This window comes from Oryctolagus cuniculus, chromosome X (genome assembly GCF_051225735.1).
Source record: "Oryctolagus cuniculus isolate XC-2025 breed Fujian yellow rabbit chromosome X, ASM5122573v1, whole genome shotgun sequence".
Taxonomy (NCBI): Eukaryota; Metazoa; Chordata; class Mammalia; order Lagomorpha; family Leporidae; genus Oryctolagus; species Oryctolagus cuniculus.
In genome coordinates this window covers 32,922,487-32,945,279 of record NC_142888.1, presented here as the reverse complement: position 1 = coordinate 32,945,279, position 22,793 = coordinate 32,922,487, and the positions used below count along the sequence as shown (strand labels likewise).

The 22,793-nt window shown below is 48.0% G+C and overlaps 1 protein-coding gene across 1 annotated transcript; it reads right to left on the bottom strand.

Moving 5' to 3' along the window:
* Window positions 1–6,194: 6,194 nt before the first annotated feature.
* On the bottom strand, window positions 6,195–12,971 carry LOC103351829 (CXXC-type zinc finger protein 1). Its single transcript, XM_089323933.1, has 9 exons — window positions 12,872–12,971; window positions 10,770–10,834; window positions 9,754–9,920; window positions 9,278–9,485; window positions 9,070–9,180; window positions 8,755–8,804; window positions 8,442–8,538; window positions 6,935–7,087; window positions 6,195–6,858 (listed from the first exon to the last, which is right to left on the bottom strand). The coding sequence occupies exons 1-9, from the start codon at window positions 12,969–12,971 to the stop codon at window positions 6,712–6,714; spliced, it is 1,098 nt and encodes a 365-aa protein (XP_089180059.1). The 3' UTR covers window positions 6,195–6,711.
* Window positions 12,972–22,793: the final 9,822 nt, after the last annotated feature.

Genomic DNA, 22,793 nt, shown 5'->3' with positions numbered 1-22,793 from the left:
GCAGAGCTGACTCTCAGTGCATGACGTTTCTGTTTTCCATTGTCTTCTTTCTAAAGGGGGCGGGCAGCCCTCCCATTTGATGGTCACTCTCCAAATGCCCACAGTGCCTGGAGCTGGGCCAAGCTGAAGCCAGGAGCTGGAAATGCAATCCAGGTCTCCCACGTGGGTGGCAGGAGAACAAGTACTTGAACCATCACTGCTGCCGTCCAAGGTCTGCATTAGCAGGTAGCTGGAATCAGCAGCCAGCAGTGGGGAGCAAACCCAGGCACTCCATGTGGGAGGCAGGCATCTTAACTGCTAGAGCAAATGCCTGGCCCTTCTGTTGTCTTCCAAGCACTCGAGCCGAGGACTGACAACATCTCCTGTGCACAAACAGCTTTCGCATGTTTCAGGACACACCCAGGTAACCTACCTCATTCCCCTCTTCTGACAAAGATGAAAATCTCAAACTCACTTTCCCCACCCTCTTCCTGGACACGGAAAATCAGCTGTGCATCAGATTACCAAAAGCTAACCAATCGGGACTATCAATCTTTAGTCACCTCAGGTTCCAAATGTCTGGGACCCTGCCCTGATTCTTCCAGTTGCTGATCCCGACTCCTCCTCTGACTGGACTACAGACAATTCCAGAGAGCACTGCAAAGTCTCCCAGTAACTGGCATGGCCAAGGCTCCCCAGATCACTAATCCACGGTCATGGTCAATTATTATGTCCTAGGGAGAGGATGTTTAGCTGCCTGCCATGGGAACCCTGAATAATGTCCACCAGAGGCCCCCCAGTGCCACACCTGCAGCAGGTGTCCAATCACTGACTTCTCAGGCTGCCAATCACTGACCCAAGAAGTGTCTGAAAATTGACTCATGGAGAGGCCAAACCCTGACCACTGCTGGAGGGTGTTATGGCTCCCGTTCCAGACACCAGCCCAGTATTCCTCAAGAAATCATCTACTCTCCAGGCTGACTCCATGTCCCACTCATTACAGTTACCCATAGGACACCAAATCAGTAATTCCAACCGTTTTCAAGATATGACTTCCAAAGTCCTCAGATCCCTAAAGATTCCAGGTTTTCAGCCGGCAAGCACCTCAGATCCCTGGTTCCTAACTCCCAGAGGTTCCAATCACTGATCTCAAGAAAAAACCTTAAGATCCTCCAGAGAAAATTCATGCTTACAGAGGTGCTCATCAGCTCTCAACTGCATCTCCTCCCCAATTAATGTGCACCAATGGTATGCTTAAGATATCTATTCACTATCCCAAATTAGCACCAACCCTAGGTCTTGCTGTTTCTCATTTATGTTTCAAATTCATTCTTACCAACTTTTGATGCAAATTAGAATCACGGAAGAACTTCTGAAATGTGCTGATACGTACACCTCAGTCTTGAATTCTTCAGTCAGTATTGCTGAAGTGGGACTCATGAAAATGTATGTGTTCCAAGTTCCACATGCGATTCTGATGTTCAGTGAAAGGTGATCACTAAACCACTGATGCTGCCCCACAAAGCTACTAGAAATTATTTTTTTTTTGTAAAAAAAAATTATTTGAGAGGCAGAGTTACAGACAGAGGAAGAGAGAGACAGAGAGGTCTTCCATATGCTGATTCACTCCCCAAATGGTCAATCCGAAGCCAGGAGCCAGGAGCCAGGAGCCAGGAGCCAGGAGCTTTTTCCAGGTCTCCCATGTGGGTGGCAGGGACTCAAGCACTTGGGTCATCTGCTGATTTCCCAGGTGCATTAGCAGGGAGCTGGATCAGAAGTGGAGCAGCCGAGATTTGAACCAGTGATCATATGGATGCTGGTGCTGCAGGTGGAGGCCTAACCTACTATATCACAGCGCTGGCCCAGCTACTGGAAATCATCACAGGAAACCTTGCAATGACCAAGACTGGTTATAGTCTTGTAGTCCAAAGATGGGGAAGCAAGTTTTATTTAAGGGAAAGGAATGAGGGTTTGTCACCAAGACAGAAGTTATCATTTCTTGTAATCTAACCACAAAAGTGACATCCCCTTACTGTTAAGGTATCCTATTGGTTAGAAATAAGTTAGCCGGCGCTGAGGCTCACTAGGCTAATCTTCCGCCTTGCGGCGCTGGCACACTGGGTTCTAGTCCCGGTCGGGGCGCCGGATTCTGTCCTGGTCGCTCCTCTTCCAGTCCAGCTCTCTGCTGTGGCCCGGGAGTGCAGTGGAGGATGGCCCAAGTACTTGGGCCCTGTACCCCATGGGAGACCAGGATAAGCACCTGGCTCCTGCCTTCGGATCTTTGCGGTGCGCCGGCCGCAGTGTGCAGGCCGCGGCAGCCATTGGAGGGTGAACCAACAGCAAAGGAAGACCTTTCTCTCTGTCTCTCTGTCTCTCTTTCTCTCTCTTTCTCTCGCTGTCCACTCTGCCTGTGCAAAAAAAAAAAAAAAAAAAAAAAAAAAAAAGAAGTTATTCAAATGGAGATTACACAAGGGATTACTGAGGACCAGCTTTTTTTTTTTTAAAAGGTCTATTTATTTATTTGAAAGTCAGCATTGTAAGGGGGTGGGGGGAAGAAGGGAGGGAGAGAGAGAGAGGGAGAGGGAGAATGTCTTCCATTCTCTGGTTCATTCCCCAGATGGCCAGAACTGCCAGGACTTGGACAATTGTCAGGTCAGGGAGCTGGATTGGAAGTGGAGCAGCTGGGACTCGAACCAGCTCCCATACGGGATACTGGCATCTTAGGCAGCGGCTTTACCTGCTATGCCACAATGAATTCTCCAGGGGGACCGTCTTAAGAGCTAATTCCCCAGGAACATACTCTAAATAAACAAATATAAAATGAGAAGTGAGACCTCAAAATAAGAGAGCAAAACTATGTTCAACAATCACTTCTGGGATAAAATATACACCCCCTGAGGTATACACTCATATCGTTAAATTATGGTAGATGAAGCGATTTGGGACTTTGGATAAATACATCACATGAGATTTCTTGAAGCAGAATTAACATAAGAATATTCAAGTAAACAGCTTAAATTTCTGTAGAAAAAAAAAACTTAAAAAGCAATACTGTTCATTGTTAGGCACAATCAGAGGATAGAATATCTTTCTCTACAAAAAGAAAGGTCCAATTATATTCTGATCAAATCGTAGAGAAGATGATATAGTTGATATAATTTAAATCTAGTAAAAATAAAAATTTTCAATCTAACGAGTTTTAGGGGAAAACAAAAATGAGCACAAGCTTCATTAAGCCATTTAGAAGGATAAAAGCTATCTGTAACATCAATAGGAAGCACAACATAGCCCAAAAAGATGAGTTTTTTTTTTTGACAGGCAGAGTTAGACAGTGAGAGAGAGAGACAGAGAGAAAGGTCTTCCTTCCATTGGTTCACCCCCCAAATGGCCGCTATGGCCGGCACTGCGCTGATCCGAAGCCAGGAGCCAGGTGCTTCCTCCTGGTCTCCCATGCGGGTGCAGGGCCCAAGCACTTGGGCCATCCTACACTGCCCTCCCAGGCCACAGCAGAGAGCTGGACTGGAAGAGGAGTAATTGGGACAGAATCCGGCGCCCTGACCGGGACTAAAACCCGGGGTGCCAGTGCTGCAGGTGGGGAGGATTAGCCTCGTGAGCTGCGGCGCCGGCCGAGATTTTTATAATTATACAAATTTAAATAGACTGAATCTCAAGACACAAATGTGGGATTAAGGGAAAAATTATGCAAGGGGTCCTCAAAAAGTTCATGGAAAACACGTATGATGAAAAACCTATGTTTGGATTTCAAAATTTGTTCACACCAGATAGACCTATTTTTCAAAGATTTATTTATTTATTAGAAAGGCAGAGTTACACAGAAAGAGAAGGAGAGGTCTTCCATCCACTGGTTCACTCCCCAAGTGGCCACAATGGCCGGAGCTGCACTGATCTGAAGCCAGGAGCCAGGAGCTTCTTCCAGGTCTTCCACGTGTGTACAGAGGCCCAAGGACTTGGGCCATCTTTTACTGCTTTCCCAGGCAATAACAGAGAGCTGGATTGGAAGTGGAGCAGCTGGGACTCGAACCGGCACCCATATGGGATGCCGGCACTGCAGGCAGCGATTTTACCTGCTATGCCACAAGTCTGGCCCCTAGACCTATTTTTTGAATTTTTTCTTCCCACAAACTTTTTGAATACCCTCGTATACTTATACCCAGATACAACAAGTACATCTCTAGCAAAGAGAAAAATGCAGAAGAAAAAAGGTTCAGGATAAGCTATACCAGGTAAGTGGCAGCAAAACAAAAGCAGTAGTGGTGATGTACTTACCAAAGTAAAATTCAAGGGCAAAAGCATTCAAAAGACAAGGCAAGGAAAATACACAATGGCACTGTGCAAACTGGCCAAAGACATATACTTTTAGGTTCTTCTTCCCCTACCCCCCTAAAATAGAGCCACAAGAAGAAATTTCTTTTAAAATATTACAATAGATTTATTGTACTGCTTGATAATATAACAGCTGAAGTACACAGAAAGACAAAAAATAAGAGTAGGGAAGCCTAAATCATCACACTAGATTGAAAAGGCCTTATGAGTAATGTATACTTAACAAATCAGGCATATAGTTTATTCTCACATCCATGAACGTTTTTACACACTCCATTTGGGTAGCTGGGTCACACTGAAGACATTGAATAATGCTTCCAAGTTTATATTCAACAGGCTACATTCTTCTGATCGTAGTGCAAACATTGCTTACATAAAACGAAAGAACCAAACTACCTAAACCAATTAAAAATCAACAAGACTTTCCTCAATACCTAGTTTCATACCACATCATGTGATACACCACTACATTTAGGAGAAAGTAAATAGTTTCCAAACCTTTACTATAGAAAAAAAAAAAAAAGACTTGGAAAACCCAAAATGGTTGAGTTGGGAATTTAACTCAGGAAATTAGAGAAAGAACAACAATACTCAGCAAAAAAAAAAAAAAAAAAAAAAAAAAAAAGAAAGAAAGAAAGAAAAATATAGAACAAAAGTACAAAAGTACTAAGAACTAGTAATCAAGACAAATAAAAGTTTTAAGAAATTAAATATAAAATTAGAAAATGTTAAAAAAACACAAAAAATCTAGTGCCTTCAAATGACAAGTTATATAGAATAACTTCTGGAAATCATGGTGAAATTGGAAAGAATACAAAATCAGTAGTAGTAATACGAAAGGAGTCAGGTAGCAATATAAACTAATTATTATGGAATATGAGGTTTAAGTCTTGAGCAATGTATTTAAACATGTAGGGGAAATATGTGAGCTCCTGGGAAAAGAGTATTTATGAAAACTGATGTAAAAATTCAGAAGGGACCAGCGAGTATAGGGAAAAAAACAGAGAAAGTAGTTTATATCTATCATTTGCCTTATACTTTTAACCACACACGAAGCCAGGCAGGGCTGGCAAAGTCAGAGGCAGCAGAGGTCTAAGTCCTTTTATGGCAACCCCATGGGTGTGACACGCACATGACAGCATGGGGACTCAGTGACCTTGGCAGGCTGAAGAGGGCAGACCCAGAACAGAGTGATGAGGGCAAGGAGGGCTGGGCAGGGCTGAGGCGACACAGACACAAGAGCTGGGAGCTCCTGGGATGTTCAGGGGTGGGATAAGACGGGCAGGAGGAGGGGCACGATGGCATGGTCATGCCAGGTAGAGCAGGGAAAAACCATACCACTCGGAATCCTCCTCAGTGTTCCAAAATGGAAACATTAGGGGACACCAGCCCATGTTACCCAGCCCTGACCTTCTCAAGATGCATCTCAAAAGGGAGTACTAAAAGATGGCATTTGGCATAGTGATTAAAATGCCACATTGGGGCACCTGTTTCTGAGCGCCTGCGTTTGAGTCCAGGGTTCATTTCAAGTTCTATCTTTCTACTACTTTCTATGATGGCTTAAGCATTTGGGCCCTTGCCACTCACATAGCAAATCCAGATTGAGTTCTTGGTTGTTGGGGACATTTAGATGGAAGACCTCTCTCTCTCACCCACTCTTAGATAAAAATAAATAAATAAGCTGATAAATCAATAAATCATAAATAAATCAAACATAAGCAAATAATCATAAACTGATACATAAGTCATAAAGAAAACAAATAAATCAATAAATAAACCAATACATGAATCATCAATAAATATAACAGGAACAAATAAATCATAAGTAAATAAATATTTTTAAAAATAAAAGGGAAACCTACTATCCTCAACCTTTTCCCAATATCTCTGGCTGAAGAATATTAACAATTTCATAGGCGCGGGCAGATTGGCTAATCAGATGCTGACTACACACCCGATGGTCCCAATGGCGGTTTGGAGGACCAAGGGTCGTGGACTCCTCCAGCAGAGCACTGAGTGGGCATCACCCAATACCCACTCACAGGCATGGCAGCTCCCACTCGGGACTTTATACTCAATTTGCGATTGGCTTTCTGGCCAGGAACAGATCTGGGATACGTATGGGATCAAACCTTTGTTCTTTCAAGATTCTTGACCCAGTCTCCAGACAGTGGTGATGAGAGCAGAACAGATCTCCTGGTCTCACCCAGGTTCAGGGAAGAAAGAGACACAGGGATGAAGGAATGGAATGGGAACCCATGGGATTTTGAGACACCCTCTCCCAAAGGAGGGACAGAGAGGCGACCAAAGGTAGACACACAAGCCCAGAAAAAAACTACACAATGTCGTGAGAAAAAAAAAAAGTGGATGGAGGGGGATGCAGCAGGCTCAGCTGTCCGCCCGGGAGCGCAGGTCAGAGGTGAGCGGATCGTGCTGAATGGTCTGGTGAAGCATCAGCCCCAGGAGTCCTGCCCGATTGGTCATAGCCATGCGCACCTTTTGCTCTTGTTCGAACAGCTGTTCCAGCTTGTGCAACTGTAAGAGATGCGTGTGAGAGGGAGAGACCAGGACCCCACCCTGTCGCCCAGCCCCAGTCGGCCGTGCAGCTTACCGCCCGCACGCGTTCCAGGTCCACCTCGGCGCGCCTCAGCTTCTCCCAGCAGTAGTGGCGGTTGCACAGGTGTTTGGGAAGGCGACAGAAATCACCTGTGAACTCAAAGACATTGCTCACTAGCGGGCAACCACACACCTCGTCTTTGGACACCTGTGGGGAGAATGAAGGATGATGAGCTAGGGAGGAGGGTAGCAGGTGGGGTGGATCAGGTGGGCAAATGGGAGCAACAGGAGCATGGAGGGGAGGGAGGAGCAGAATGGGGGAGATATCAGGTGAGTGAGGGAGATGAGCTCGGAGGAGAGGGGACAGGTGAGCTTGCTAAAGCATGGAGCGTGGAGGATTGAGGTGAGCCAAGCAGGGATGGAAGAATGGAAGTGATCAGGCAGGAAGCAGTGGAGAATAGAAAGAGATCAAACAGAAGAGGGGGAGACTGGAATGCAGGACACACAGGCAGAATAGGTGGAATGGAAACAGGCAGGCAGCAGGAGGGGAGGGATGGGGGGGTGGTTGAACAGGGGAGAGGCAGAGCAGTGGGAGCTGTTGAGGCCTGGAGGAGGTGAGGAATGAACCAGGGACGGTAAAAGAAATGGGGGGGGGGCAGGGGAGCGGCGCCGTGGCACAGTGGGCTAAGCCTCCGCCTGCAGCGCCGGCATCCCATAGGGGCACTGGTTCATGTCCTGGCTGCTCCTCTTCCAATCCAGCTCCCTGCTATGGCCTGGGGAAGCAGTGGAAGATGGCCCCAGTGTTTGGGCCCCTGCACCCGTGTGGGTAGACCTGGAAGAATCTCCTGGCTCCTGCTTCGGATTGGCGCAGCTCCAGCTGTTGTGGCCACTTGGGAGGTGAACCAGCAGATGTTTCTTCCTCTCTGTTTCTCTACCGCTCAAATAAATAAATAAAATTAAAAAAAAAAAAAAGAAATGCAGCGGGGCGTAAACAGGTAGAAAGAGAGGACTTAGATGTCAGGCCGAGTGCAGATAATTGGGGGACAGTGAGGCAGGAGAATGAGATGGAAGGAAGTGAGAGAGTGAGGAAGACAGGAAGCAGGGCCATCATGCTGGGGGCAGGGAGGGAACAGAGTGGCCAGGCAGGGAGTGGGGCAGGAGTAGAGCAGAAGAAGGGGTGCTGTTCACATAGCGAGGAGGGCGGGACCACAAGCAGGTAAGGCAGGAAGGGAAGGAGAAATGTGGGGTGTGCAAGCCGGCAGGGTAGGAAAAGAACAGTCAGGGAGAGATGAGTTAAGCAAAGAGGGAGCTCAGGGAGTAAAGGGGGAAGGTTGAGGGGCCAGCCTGGGAAGAGGGGAAGCACAGGGCTCAGCCAGAAGGCAGGGAGGGGGAAGGGAAGCAGAGGTGATCAGGCAGTGAGGAAGGAGGGATGGTCGGCAGGCTGGTGGAAGACAAGGACAGGGATGGGGAGGAAAGTAGAAATGAAATAGTCTGAGAAGAAGGCACTGGGGGCCCATCAGGCAGGAATGGAGGGTGAGGAGGTGAGCAAGGAAGACTCTTACCTTGGGGTCCCGAGTGTGCTCGGGGCACAGCACCTGGAGCCGCTTACAGTACCTCTTACTCTCTGGGTTGTAGACATCACAAAAGAGTCGTGTGGTCCTGGGGAAGAGGTGGAAAGGGGGGAGTGCTGAGGGTGAGGGGGGAGTCCCATTCCAAACCCTGCCCACATGTTGTCCCCTGAGCCGGCATACCCTGCTTCTAACCACACCCACCTCTGCCTGTGAGTCTACGCACATCCTGCCCTTGACCTTGCTCGCCCTTGCTCATCACCTTGTCCACCTCATGCCTTTGACTGCATCTAGCACCCGCACTCACCCTTCAATGCAAGTAGGGTACAAGGATCCAAACGATACCTGGCACTCATACTGGGAAGAAGGCATAAAGAAGAGGAACTGTGAGTGGACAACATGTGTTCTCCCATGATGAGGCCCACACGACCCATCTGTGCTTCCTGGCCCCTGTGCTCCTGTCTGCCCAGCAGAGGTCCCTCCTACCAGTGACGAATGCCCCACCTTGGGTCTCATGCTGGGGATGGGATGAAAGAACACAACAAATACTGACGGCAAACCTGCCCCCTCTGAATCCTGCCCACCCTCCACCGCACCCAACCCTGAACACTCTTGCGCCAACCTTGGCAAAGCAGCGCTCCATGTGGCGCAGGGCCAAGTGCATTTTGATGGATCGCCCGCAGGAGACACAGAAGATTTGCAGGTCTGCCTGGTCCTTCTCAGTTTTGTCTCTCTGCTTGGGAGAGAGCCGGTGAAGCAGAGCAGGGTGAGTTGACAGGCAGGGCAAGATACTGGCACCCTCATGCTCCACCCTACCCACGCCCTCTCACCTCCTCGTCCACACACACAGTCTGCTGCTTGCCACGCAGGATGATGGCCTCAAGTTCATATAAATGGTGTTCCATGTGCTTCAGGTGGCTATGGGTGACCTGCTTCTCGTGATCGATTTGCTCCAACATTTTTTGGTTGATCTCCTGAGCGACGCAGGGGCTGTTCTGCCACTGCTGGATGCGCTGGGGCAAGATCTCATAGATGCGTCTGGAAGAGGGAGACAGCAAGAAGTGGAATGCGTGGATGGGGGCAATGAGGAAAGAAGAAATAGATAAGTGATTGAAGGGTGAATGGGCAATTGAACAGTGGATGGATGATGAGTGATTTTACAGGCGGATAAATGGATTGGTGGGTGGAACGTGGAAGGTGGCTCCGTGGGTGGGTGGCTACAAAGGTGGGCTGGTGGATGCACTTACAGATGGCATAGATCACACCCTACTTCACCACTCATCCCTGCACCTCCAAGCGCACTCACTCAGCTGCAAGCTTCATGCCGCAATCATCCGAGCAGTACTTCGAGCCTGGACGGGCAGCATACACACAGCGAGGCCCCAAGCACTGCTGCAGTGGAGTTGAGGCCGCAGGATCTGTGTGCTCTTTGTGTTTCTTCTTGTGTGTGTGCTTCTGCTTCTGCATATTCTTCTGCGGGGGGCATAAAAGGCAAGATCAGGAGAATCGATGTCAACCCCTAACCCCTGTACCCCTGCCCTGCATCCCACCTCTGACCACCCCCTTCCACGCCTCTGCACCACCATGTCTGTCACCTTCTCTTTCTCCATTATCTTCGAAGTCTTCACGTGCCGCAAATTCACTGGCTGCTTCCGTGGCTCAAATATGGGGTCCGGAAACGGGAGCTCCTTGGTTCATTCACCCAGGGCTGCAGATCAGGAAAAGGCTGATGGGCTGCCTGCAACTGCTTTGTCAAAACAATGGTCTTTGGCCACTCCCTGCCTCATTGCTGAATCTCGGCCTTCCTTGTCCCCCATCCTCCCATCCTGGGGCTTGCCACGCACGTAGCAAGCTTTGATTGCCCAAAGGCCCCTCTGTTCAAGAGTCGTGAAGTAGGCAGAAGTCCTATAGCAGCTTGGGTGTTGCTGTTGTCTCAGGTGCCTCCTTTAAATTTCTTTTTTAAAAAAAAATTTTTTAACAGATAGAGATAGAGAGAGAGACAGAGAGAAAGGTCTTCCTTCTGTTGGCCCCCCCCCCCCCAAATATCTGCCACAGCCGGAGCTACACTGATCCGATGGCAGGAGCCAGGTGCTTCTCCTGGTCTCCCATGGGGTGCAGGGCCCAAGCACTTGGGCCATCCTCCACTGCACTCCTGGGCCACAGCAGAGAGCTGGCCTGGAAGAGGGGCAGCCGGGGCTAGAATCGGCACCCCGGGGATGTGGGCACCGCAGGCGGAGGATTAGCAAAGTGAGCCACAGCGCCAGTCCCATCCTCCTTTAAATTTCTACTGGCACCACTGCCATCTGGTACTTTTGAGCCAACCTGGACTCCTGTGGTTAAGGCAGCTGTGAAGTGGGCAGTGGCCAGCGAGGCCAGACAGAAGTTTCCTGAGGCATTATGGGAAAGAGCTGAGTCAAGCCTTCAGCAACAGCTCTGTTCCCAATCTCCAGAACTCCAGGGACCAGGGGATTATATGTGGGGCTCTTGTGCTGCGGGGAGGAGGGCTCTGGAGGTGGCCTAACTAGTTAGGGACAAGGCCACTCTACTCCAACACTCTTCATCATACCCTGCCAGAATATACTAACCCTTGCATGCCTGGGAATGACTGTAACTACCTGGCTCTGCAGGCCCACCTTACCCACCTAACCATATACGGCCCCACCCTACTGACCTGCATGCTTAAGACCCAGCCTGGGCCGGCGCCGCGGCTCACTAGGCTAATCCTCCGCCTTGGCGCCGGCATACCGGGTTCTAGTCCCGGTCGGGGCACCGGATTCTGTCCCGGTTGCCCCTCTTCCAGGCCAGCTCTCTGCTGTGGCCAGGGAGTGCAGTGGAGGATGGCCCAAGTGCTTGGGCCCTGCACCCCATGGGAGACCAGGAGAAGCACCTGGCTCCTGCCATCGGATCAGCGCGGTGCACCGGCCGCAGTGCGCCAGCTGTGGCGGCCATTGGAGGGTGAACCAGCGGCAAAGGAAGACCTTTCTCTCTGTCTCTCTCTCTCACTGTCCACTCTGCCTGTAAAAAAAAAAAAAAAAAAAAAAAAAAAAAAAAAAAAAAAACAAAAAAACAGCCTGTGCCCAAAAAGCTAGGCTCCACCCCTTCAGACTAGTTCCGCTCTGCTTGCCCCACCCCTGCATCAAAGACAAACCCACTACCCTGTTTAAACGCCTGAACAAACACATTTGGCCCTGCCCCTCAAACACGCTCGGCCCACCTGCCTCCTTGCCACTCGAGCTAGTCTTTTTTTTTTTTCTTTTTAGACAGTGAGAGAGAGAGAGAGAGAGAGAAAGGTCTTCCTTCCGTTGGTTCACCCCTCAAGTGGCCGCTACGGTCAGCGCGTTGCGGCCAGCGCGCTGCGCCGATCCGAAGGCAGGAACCAGGTGCTTCTCCTGGTCTCCCATGCGGGTGCAGGGCCCAAGCACTTGCCCATCCTCCACTGCACTCCCGGGCCACAGCAGAGAGCTGGCCTGGAAGAGGGGCAACCGGGACAGAATCCGGCGCCCCGACCAGGACTAGAACCTGGTGTGCCGGCGCCAAAGCGGAGGATTAGCCTAGTGAGCTGCGGCGGAGCTAGTCTTTTCACGCTCTGCTTGCCTAGCTCTGTCACTACGACTCACCTTACTTTCCCGGGCCCGTGATCTTTGCACGTGGCTGAACCTGCCCCACCCCCTTCGAGGCTTCACCCCCCACCAGCCTCCGTGAGCTGCCCCTACAATGTAGTGCTTTGTCTAGTTGCTTCACACACCGAGTCTGTCTCACCTCCCAGCGTGCCAGGACAAGCTGATACAAATCTACCATCCCCCCCTCCCCCAACGGTTCGGGCCGACCCTGCGCCACCTGCCTAGAATAATTGAGCAATCTTTGCTCTAAAAAGTACTCCTATCTGTACCCAGTAACACCATTTAAAACATATATACACACTTGTGTGTGCACACATACAAACAGACCACTATTCTCGATGATTAAAAGAACACACACAAAGATACACATGCGGTGAACAAGACAATGACCAATTTGAGAACTCATACTTATCAAGAGAGTGAGGTAATATTAAAACCTCACCCCGGACTTCGCTTTAAAGAGCTCTGAACACTTTCCAATGAATACGCGTCACACAACATAGAAATAAATTTCACTAGAAATCAATAAAAGCCTTAACTTTTCGAAATTTGAAAGGCGAATCGAAACTGTCGCTTAAAACTAACAAATTCTAAACAGAACTTAACAATTACGAAAGCTATCCATACTCAAACTTTTGGTTTTATATAGAACTTTAAGACAAGGTTATGAGAAAAGAAATATGGAAATCGATCGGAATCCTCACCTCGGAGCATTCAACTTGGGTTACCGCAAGTCCCCACCCTGATTCCCAAACACCTCAAACCCTCTCCAAAGGCCGCGCACCCACGCCTCGCGTCACTAACCGCGCAGCTCTTCAAAGGAGTTCCGAAATATCTCAACGCTCGTACAGTGCACGGGGAAAAAAAACTGCTGCAGTAACTTCCGGCTCCAGCCCCGCCCCATCTCGAACTCGTTAACCTTGCTCTCGCACAGGACCCCCTAGAGGAGCGGCTGTACCCTGCAAAGTTCAGTTATGAAGAATCGAAACTTACGGCTATGCGGGCGCCATACTGTACAACACCTAAAGCCGCTGCAAGCGCACTTGTCTCTTCAGACAACGCCTTCGCTTTCTGAACGTGATCATTCCATTATTGCAAAAAGCAGGCAAATTGCCTTATCATTTCCAATTATTTTGCATAATTTCCTGTTATTATTTTACCGTCATTATTAATTAGGAGGTAGGCAATAAAAAGAAAAGGCACATAAATCAACTTTTAAGTCAAGAAAGTAAAATAAGGTTTATAGAAAGGGCAGGAGAAAACAACACAATCTAAGAAAGTAAAAATGAGTTTATATTTGAAGTTCATACATTATTATGTAATCAGGAATTTTAAAAAAGTTGTTAGCCGGCGACGCGGCTCACTAGGCTAATCCTCCGCCTTGCGGCGCCGGCACACCCGGTTCTAGTCCCGGTCGGGGCGCCGGATTCTGTCCCGGTTGCCTCTCTTCCAGGCCAGCTCTCTGCTGTGGCCTGGGAAGGCAGTGGAGGACGGCCCAAGTATTTGGACCCTGCACCCCATGGGAGACCAGGAGAAGCACCTGGCTCCTGCCATCTGATCAGCGCGGTGCGCCGGCCACAGTGCGCCAGCTGTGGCGGCCATTGGAGGGTGAACCAACGGCAAAGGAAGACCTTTCTCTCTGTCTCTCTCTCACTGTCCACTCTGCCTGTCAAAAAAAAAAAAAAAAAAAAGTTGTTAATCGGCGCTGCCGTGCTATGGTGTGATCCAACGATCACTGAACTCCTCTCTGGGCCTCAGTTTCCCGATCTGTACAAAGGGCACAGTCAGGCCCCAGCACGTGGTATGTTGGGAGGATCCTCAGGTGTCTGCTCTGCACACTTCGGCTGGACCTCACACCCATCGGGTCCCACATGGTCACACACCTGACACTCCTTCGTGAAGCCCCTCTCCCCACCGCCCCCTGTCCCTGATTCCAAACCTGCACAAGAACCTGGATCCACACAACCCTTCCCTGGCAAGACTGCCGACTCAGGGGGCCAGCGCTGTGGTGTAGCCGGTAAAGCCGCCGCTTGCAATGCCAGCATCCCATATGGGCGCCGGTTCGAATCCCGGCTGCTCCTCTTCTGAACCAGCTCTCTGCTGTGGCCTGGGAAAGCAGTAGAAGATGGTCCTTGGGCCCCTGCACCAGGGTGGGAGACCCGGAAGAAGCTCCTGGCTTCCGATCAGCTGAGCTCCAAAAGAAGATAGACCCCTCTGTGTCTCTCTCTCTGTAGCTCTACCTTTCAAATAAATAAAATGTTTAAAAAAACTTGTCAAAGTGGTAAACTCTCGAGGTAGACATTGTCATTTGGGATGGAAATTAACAAATCCAACCATATGCTGTTTATGCCAAACCTAGCAAATCATAAAGACACAGTAAGAAATTAGAAATAGATGGAAGAAAATTTGGCAGATACACGCCAATCAAAATAAAGCCACATCAATTATGTTCAAATCAAAGTGAAAAGATGAGAAACAGTATTGAGATTGAGATTATTCCACCATGATGAATATATAAAATATTCCAATATATATAAATTCTAATTTTATATCCACTTAATAAAATGGAATAAAGTAAACATAATAAAAATATGTTTAAAAAATAGGGCCTAGCTCTAGGTATAGTGAGCTAAGCCTCCACCTGTGGTGCCGGCATCCCATATGGGCTCAGGTTCGTGTCCTGGCTGCTCCTCTTCCCATCCAGCTCTCTGCTATGGCCTGGGAAAGCAGTAGAGGATGGCCTCTGGCAGGGTGGTTTTAAGTTTACAATTTTCCCACAGGACATAGCCTGCCCGGGTGGTTATAGGTTATCTTGCTTCGTTGCTTCAGAGCAGGGACTGTTCCTTAGAGAGAAACAAGTTATAGATATCAGTCTGCTCATCCGGCTGTAAACAGCGTATTTCTGACTCCTGTACTTTTGCGTGCTTGCTTGCTTGATAACAGCCAAAGCCACCAAAATGTAGTCTCTTCCTTTAAAAACCCCCAGGCCACTGCACCTCGGGGCTGCCTTCTCCGGACTTCTCGGTGAGAGGGCAGTCACCAGCTGGCTAATAAAGACTTCTAATGTGACCTCCAAAGTCTCGCTGTGCTTTGAATCTGTGTACCCCACAACAAGCCCAAGTCCTTGGGCCCCTGCAGCCATGTGGGAGACCCTGGATAAAGCTCCTGGCTCCTGGATTTGGCTTGGCCCAGCCATCTGGGGAGTGAACCAGTGGATGGAAGACCTCTCTCTGCCTCTCTGTCTGTAACTCTGCCTCTCAAATAAATAAATCAAATCTTTTTTGTTTTTTAAACGAAAGTAAAAAAACAGATAAAGTGGTTCCCATTGTGGAAAACTATAAGCACATGGCTTTACTAATTCCCAATCACCACTCAACACCTAACTTTGGCATCACCATCTGGAAAGCTCTGTTTGTTTCCTTTCCATCTGGATAACAGGTTTCTCTTCTGCATGAACTTACAGACATAATTAGAAAAGCAAGGGCTCTTCCTGTTAATATGAAGAAAATGTAGGTGTTGCCTGAACCTCCCACACCCGTTTTGCAGCTTCCTTACTAGAAATGAGGAGAGGGACAATGCCAGTCTTGGTCACTGCTAGGTGCCCAGTACCCACTTTGCTGCCAGGCACTACAGGAGGTGTGCAGTAGCCACTAGTGATTAAAGAAAGGCATCGCTGGGGCCTAGTGGGTAGAGCCGCTGCCTGTAGTGCTGGCATCCCATATGGGTGAGGGTTCGAGTCCCAGCTGCTCCACTTCCAATCCAGCTCTCTGCTTATGTGCCTGGGAAGGCAGTGGAGGATGGCCCAAGTGCTTGAGCCTCTGCACCCACATGGGAAACCTGGGACAAACTCCTGGTTCTTGTCTTTGGCCTGGCCCAGCCCTGGCCGTTGTGGACATTTGGGGAGTGAATCAGCAGATGGAAGACCTCTCTGTCTCTCTCTCCCTTTCTGTGACTCTGACTTTCAACCAAATAAATAAATATTAAAAAAAAAAAACCCTGCCTTCTGGCTGGAGCTACCTAAGTGAAGCAATCTCGTTTTAAATATTTAAAGGCAGATGCTTTAAATTGGTCTCCATTTTTCTTAGAATGTTGACGTGTGGATAAGCATAACCAGACTTGTCAATTTAGAGGTTTTTTTTTTTTTTTTTTTTTTTTTTTATGGGTATGATCAAATAGCTCACTGAAACTTTGGCAGTCTGGAATCTGAAGAATTGTTTGTATACTATTGAAAAAAAAAAAAAACAACAGGTTTGCCTGATAATGAAATGTTAATTTCTTGCTTGCAAAGGGTGCTGAAGTTCAACATTTTTTTCATAAACAACATAATGGCAACTTAAAGGCAAAAAAATTAACAAAAGCTCTATAATCACTCTTGGCAAGCTCAGAAATTGTGGCCCTGGATGCCGGCCCTTGTCAGTGAGATGACAAAATGGACATTTTGAACGTGCTGGCTATGAGCCCTTGTGCATAGCTCAAAATTCACCCTGCCCCAACAGAAATCTCAAATCTGTCTTGATGTTCTTGGTGGTTTGGGCTTTTAGGATTTTAGTACTTGGGACTCTGTTAGCCATGTAGGAAACTTGGACGGAGTTCCAGGCTACTGGCTTCAGCCTCACTCAGCATGGAAGATCTCTCTCTCCCTGTCTCTCCCTCTGTCTCTGTAACTCTACCTTTCAAATAAATAAAATAAATCTTTTCTTTAAAAAAAAAGTCAAGAAGGAGCATAGTGTAAAGAAACTGTATTACAGAAAATCTATCTGGTACTTATTGAACTTAGTTTCTCCAGCTGTGGTTTGGCATTATACAAAACATCTTTTAAAAAAAGATTTATTTTTACTTATTTGAAAGGTAGAGTTGCGGGGAGGGAAGAGAGAGAGACACAGAGAGAACCATTTGCTGGTTCACTCCCCAAATAGCCCCAACAGCCAGGGTGAGGTCAGATGGAAGACAGGCGCCAGGAGCTGCGCTGGGACTCGAACTGGCGCCCATATGTGATGCCGGTGCTGCAAGCAGAGGCTTAGCCTGCTACGACAGAGTGCTGACTCAAAAAGAGTGCCTTAAAAAAGAGAAATCTTAATATTTTTGAACTTGGGTTTTCTTTTTTTAAAAAATATTTACTTTTATTATTTATTTGAAAGTCAGAATTACATAGAGAGGAGAGGCAGGGGAAGAGAGAGAGAGAGAGAGAGGTCTTCCATCTGCTAGATCACTCCCCAATTGGCCGCAACAGCCAGAACCGTGCCAATCTGAAGCCAGGAGCCAGGAGCCAAGAGTTTCTTCTGGGTCTCTCACACAGGTGCAGGGGCCCAAGGACTTGGGCCATCTTCCACTGCTTTCTCAGGACATAGCAGAGAGCTGGATCAGAAGAGAAGCAGCTGGGACTCGAACCAATGCCCATATGGGATGCCAGCAGTGCAGGCGGCGGCTTTACCCACTACAACACAGCACTGGCCCCATGAATTTGGATTTTCTTCGTTAATGGTTAGTTACACATAATTCTAGTGATTATTATAGCATATATTTACTTTTATATGTAAGGAATAGCATAGAGGCATATATAATGGAAGCACATAGATTACAGTAATTTGCCATTTTGCAACAGAATCAGAGGTTCATGACCCATGATGTATTTTTTTTTTCTTGACAGGCAGAGTGGACAGTGAGAGAGAGAGAGAGAAAGAGAGAGAGACAGAGAGAAAAGTTTTCCTTTTTTCATTGGTTCACTCCCCAATGGCCGCTGCGGCCGGTGCACCACGCTGATTCGAAGCCAGGAGCCAGGCGCTTCTCCTGGTCTTCCACGCAGGTGCAGGGCCCAAGCACTTGAGCCATCCTCCACTGCCTTCCCGGGCCACAGCAGAGAGCTGGACTGGAAGAGGGGCAACTGGGACAGAATCCGGTGCCCCGACCAGGACTAGAACCCTGGGTGCCAGCGCTGCAGGTGGAGGATTAGCCTATTGAGCCATGGCGCTGGCCTCTTTTTTTTTTTTTTTTTTTTTTTTAAGAGTGTCAACCATGGAGCTGGTTCTGTGGCGTAGTGGGCTAAGCCTCTGCCTGTGGCACCGCATCCCATAGGGACGCCGGTTCAAGTCCCGGCTGTGCCACTTCCGATCCAGCTCTCTGCTATGGCCTGGGAAAGCAGAAGAAGATGGCCCAAGCATTTGGGCCCCAGCACCCGCATGGGAGACCCGGAAGAAACTCCTGGCTCCTGATTTCAGAATGAAACACTGAGTGGAAGACCGCTCTGTCTCTCCCTCTCTCTGTCTGTAACTCTGCCTCTCAAAATAAATAAATAAATCTTTAAAAGAGATTTGCATTGTACAGTAATTGTACAAATATAAAAAATACAAAAAAGAGCGTCAAACCTGCATTTAATGTATGTTTTAAAACAAATTTGTGGGAATTAAAGTATTTGGAGACAAGGGTATCACATTTCAATTTGTAAATATCTTTCTAACTCTACTGTGTCATTAAGATGCTTTGTATATGGGGCCAGCACTATGGCATAGCAGGTAAAGCAGTGCCGGCATCCCATATGGGCATGGGTTCAAGTCCTGGCTGCGCCACTTCCAATCCAGCTCTCTGCTATGGCCTGGGAAAGCAGTAGAAGATGGCACAAGACCTTGGGCCCCTGCACCCGCATGGGAGACCCGGAAGAAGCTCCTGGCTCCTGGCTTCGGATCGACACAGCTCCAGCCGTTGTGGCCATCTGGGGAGTGAACCAGTGGATGGGAAATCTCTCTTTCTGTTTCTCCTCTTTTTCTGTAACTCTGCCTTTCAAATAAATAAATATTTTTTAAAAAGTGTCATTTATATAACCAGTATACTGTTAGTAAATATTTACAAAAGGTGATTTTAATTTAAACTGTATAAAACCTACATTTAAATCTTTTGCACATAGATGCTGATTTTTTTTCTTTTAAAGTATTTATTTATTTATTTATTTATTCATTTATTTATTTATTTTAAAGGGAGGGAGGGAGGGAGAGACAGAGAGCGAGTGAGAGTGAGAGCGAGAGCGAGAGCAAGAGAGAGAGAGAGAATCTTCTATCTATTGGTTCACTCCTCAGACACCTACAATACCCAGCACTGGGCCAGGCTGAAGCCAGGAGCCTAAAAATCCATCCATGTCTCCTTTGTGGGCGGCAGGGACCCAAGCACTTAAACTGTAATCTGCAGTTGAGTCCCGGCTGCTCCACTTTTGATCCAGCTCTCTGCTATGGCCTGGGAGAGCAGTAGAAGATGGCCCAAGTGCTTGGGCCCTGCACCCACATGGGAGACCCGGAAGAAGCTCCTGGCTCCTCGTTCCTGGCTTAAGATCAGCTCTGGCTATTGTGACCATCTGGGGAATGAATCAGTGGATGGAAGACCTTTTTCTCTATCTCTCCTTCTCTGTGTCTGCAACTTTACCCCTTAAATAAATAAATAAATAAATAAATAAATATCTTTAAAAGAGAGAGAGAGAAGACATACAGACACTATTTTCCCTGACCAAGTCCAGTGTCTCACGACAGCGTCCCCAGCTAAATCTAAATCTTCCCCACTTGTATCAAACTTGGTTTAGGGAATGGAACAGCAGATGAGAAATCCAATCCAAATTCAGAAATTCTCTGAACTCCGAAAAGAGTATGTTACTTCCCTGTGGCTGTGAAAATCAATCAGCATCACGTATGGTGTCCAGGCTCATGTGTGTTTTACCTTTCCCTGGATTTGTCTTTCATCTCTGTAGCCCTCTCAGATGTGTCATCAATGGCTCTCTGCTCCTCTTCACTTCTGACTTCAATCTGCACTTCCTTCTCCAGTGTCTCTTGTCTCTTTACTGCTCTTCCTTTCACTCTGCAATCTACAGCTCTAGTTCAGGTTCCCCCTATTTTACATCACAATGAACTCCTGTCCCCTAGATGTGGCTGGCCACTCTGGGGTTGTCTTTCCAATGGGCCACAGGTTAATAAATATGTCACCATCCTGCTTGGGAATCTTCCCTGGATTTCCAGGATGTTCACAATCAGGTCTCGCTATAGCTTTAATATTATTTAGACCCCAAACTTATATTGAATTTTAAACTCCAAAGTCATAGGCTAACAGTAATAAGAGAGTGGGAATTTTTTTTTTGACAGGCAGAGTGGATAGTGAGAGAGAGAGACAGAGAGAAAGGTCTTCCTTTGCCGTTGGTTCACCCTCCAATGGCTGCTGCGGCCGGCGCACCGCGCTGATCCGAAGGCAGGAGCCAGGTGCTTCTCCTGGTCTCCCATGGGGTGCAGGGCCCAAGGACTTGGGCCATCCTCCACTGCACTCCCTGGCCACAGCAGAGAGCTGGCCTGGAAGAGGAGCAAGCGGGACAGAATCCGGCACCCCGACTGGGACTAGAACCCGGTGTGCCAGCACCGCTAGGTGGAGGATTAGCCTATTGAGCCGCGGCGCTGGCCGAGAGTGGGAATTTAATACAATATGGTGTCTAGGAGGTAGGTTAGTGGGAGATCTTTAGATCATTCTCTGTGTCTGCATCCTGGCTTACCACATGCTCTCTCATCTATCTATCTGTATTTCTTTGCAAAAGCCTGCATCATGCCATTTGTATTTTGAGCTTAAATTAACCTTTTCTCTGGGGGCCAGCACTATGGCTTAGTGGGTAAAGCCACCGCCTGCAGTGCCAGCATCCCATATAGGTGCCGGTTCGAGACCCGGCTGCTCCACTTCTGATCCAGCTCTCTGCTGTGGCCTGGGAAAGCAGTAGAAGGTGGCCCAAGTGCTTGGGCTCCTCCACCCATATGGGAGACCCGGAGGAAGAGGCTCCTGGTGCCTGACTTTGGATTGGTGTAGCTCTGACCATTGCAGCCATTTGGGGAGTGAACCAGCAGATGGAAGACCTCTCTCTCTCTCTCTCTCTATATATATATATATATATATACACACACACACACACACACATATATATTCCTCTGCCTCTCTGTAATTGCCTTTCAAATAAATAAATAAATCTTTTTAAAAATTCATCTTTTCTCTTTATAACGTTAGTTATCTCAGGTATTTCGTTATAGTAACTAAAAGTTAAAGAGCAGGCATTAAGCCTAACAGTGAAGACGCCTGCATTCCATACCAAAGTGCCTGGATTCAATTCTCAGCTCCAGTTCCTGACTCTAGCTTTCTGCTAATGCAAACCATGGGAGACAGCAGATGATGATTCAAGTAATTGGGTCCCTGCCATCCACATGGAAGACTTGGATTGCATTCTCAGCTCCTGGGTCCGGTTCTGGCCCTGACTCTCAAATACATAAATAAATAACACTTTAAAGATTGATTTATTTGTTCGAAAGGCAGAGTTACAGAGAGGCAGAAGCATAGAGAGAGAAAAGACAGAGAGAGAGAGAGAGAGAGAGAGAGAGAGAGAGACACTGAAAGTCTTCCAACCATTGGTTCACTTCCCAGATGGCCACAATGGCCAGAGCTGGGCTGATCTGAAGCCAGGAGCCAGCAGCTTCTTCCAGGTCTCCCATGCGGGTGCAGGGGCCCAAGGACTTGGACCATCTTCCACTGCTTTCCCAGGGCACAGCAGAGAGCTGGGTCAGAAGTGGAGTAACTGGGACTCGAACCGGCACCCAAATGAGATCTGGCACCACAGGCAGCGGCTTTACCTCCTAGGCCACAAGGCCAGCCCTAATCAATAACACTTTAAAAATAAAAGCTGACTATACTGTATCGATTCTATGATGTCCTTCAAAGGACCCCACTTGCCTATGCCAGACAAGTCCTGTTGCCAGGCTTTCCAGGTGTTGCGCACTCAGGGAATCCTAGATACCCACTCTCCTGCTAATCTAACATGGGCCTCCTCACGCGGAGGTCTTTGCTCAGGCTTGTCCTTTTCTTTTCCCACTCTCCGTTCACCTTTCCAGACACAGCTTTGTTATCACTGTCTGGACAGCTGCCTCTGCTTCCTAGCCTGCTGGGTGGCCTAGCTCTCTTCTGAGTGTGCTTATGAGCATAACCATAATGGTGAGGAAGTTTCCTTTAATTTAATCTTAGAATTATAAATGATGGGAGACTGTTGCCTGAGCCTTTACATCAAGGTTTAGCTCAGATGCCTTCCCCCCTCCTCCGAGCCTCTAATAATCACTATTTTAATTAATTAATTAATTTATTTGACAGTAGAGTTATAGACTGAGAGGGAGAGACAGAGAGAAAGGTCTTCCTTCCAATGTTCACCCCCCAAATGGCCGCTATGGCCGGAGCTACACCGATCCAAAGCCAGGAGCCAGATGCTTCTTCCTGGTCTCCCACATGGGTGCAGGGGCCCAAGCACTTGGGCCATCCTCCACTGCCTTCCTGGGCCACAGCAGAGAGCTGGACTCGAAGAGGAGCAACCAGGACTAGAACCCGGCGCCCATGTCGGATTCTGGTGCTGAAGGCGGAGGATTAGCCAAGTGAGTCACGGCGCCGGCCCACTATTTTAATTATATCCATATGTATATACACATATGTGTATGTATTAATTTTCATATATGGGAAGAAAACAGAACATGCCATATTTGTCTTTTTGCATCTGGCTTATTTCTCTCTCTCTTTGTTTTTTAAAGATTTATTTATTTATTTGAAAGTCAGAGTTACAGTGAGAGAAGGAGAGGCAGAGAGAGAGAGAGAGGTCTTCCATCTGCTGGTTCACTGCCCAATTGGCTGCAACGGGCGGAGTGGCGCCGATCCGAAGCCAGGAGCCAGGAGCTTCTTCCAGGTTTCC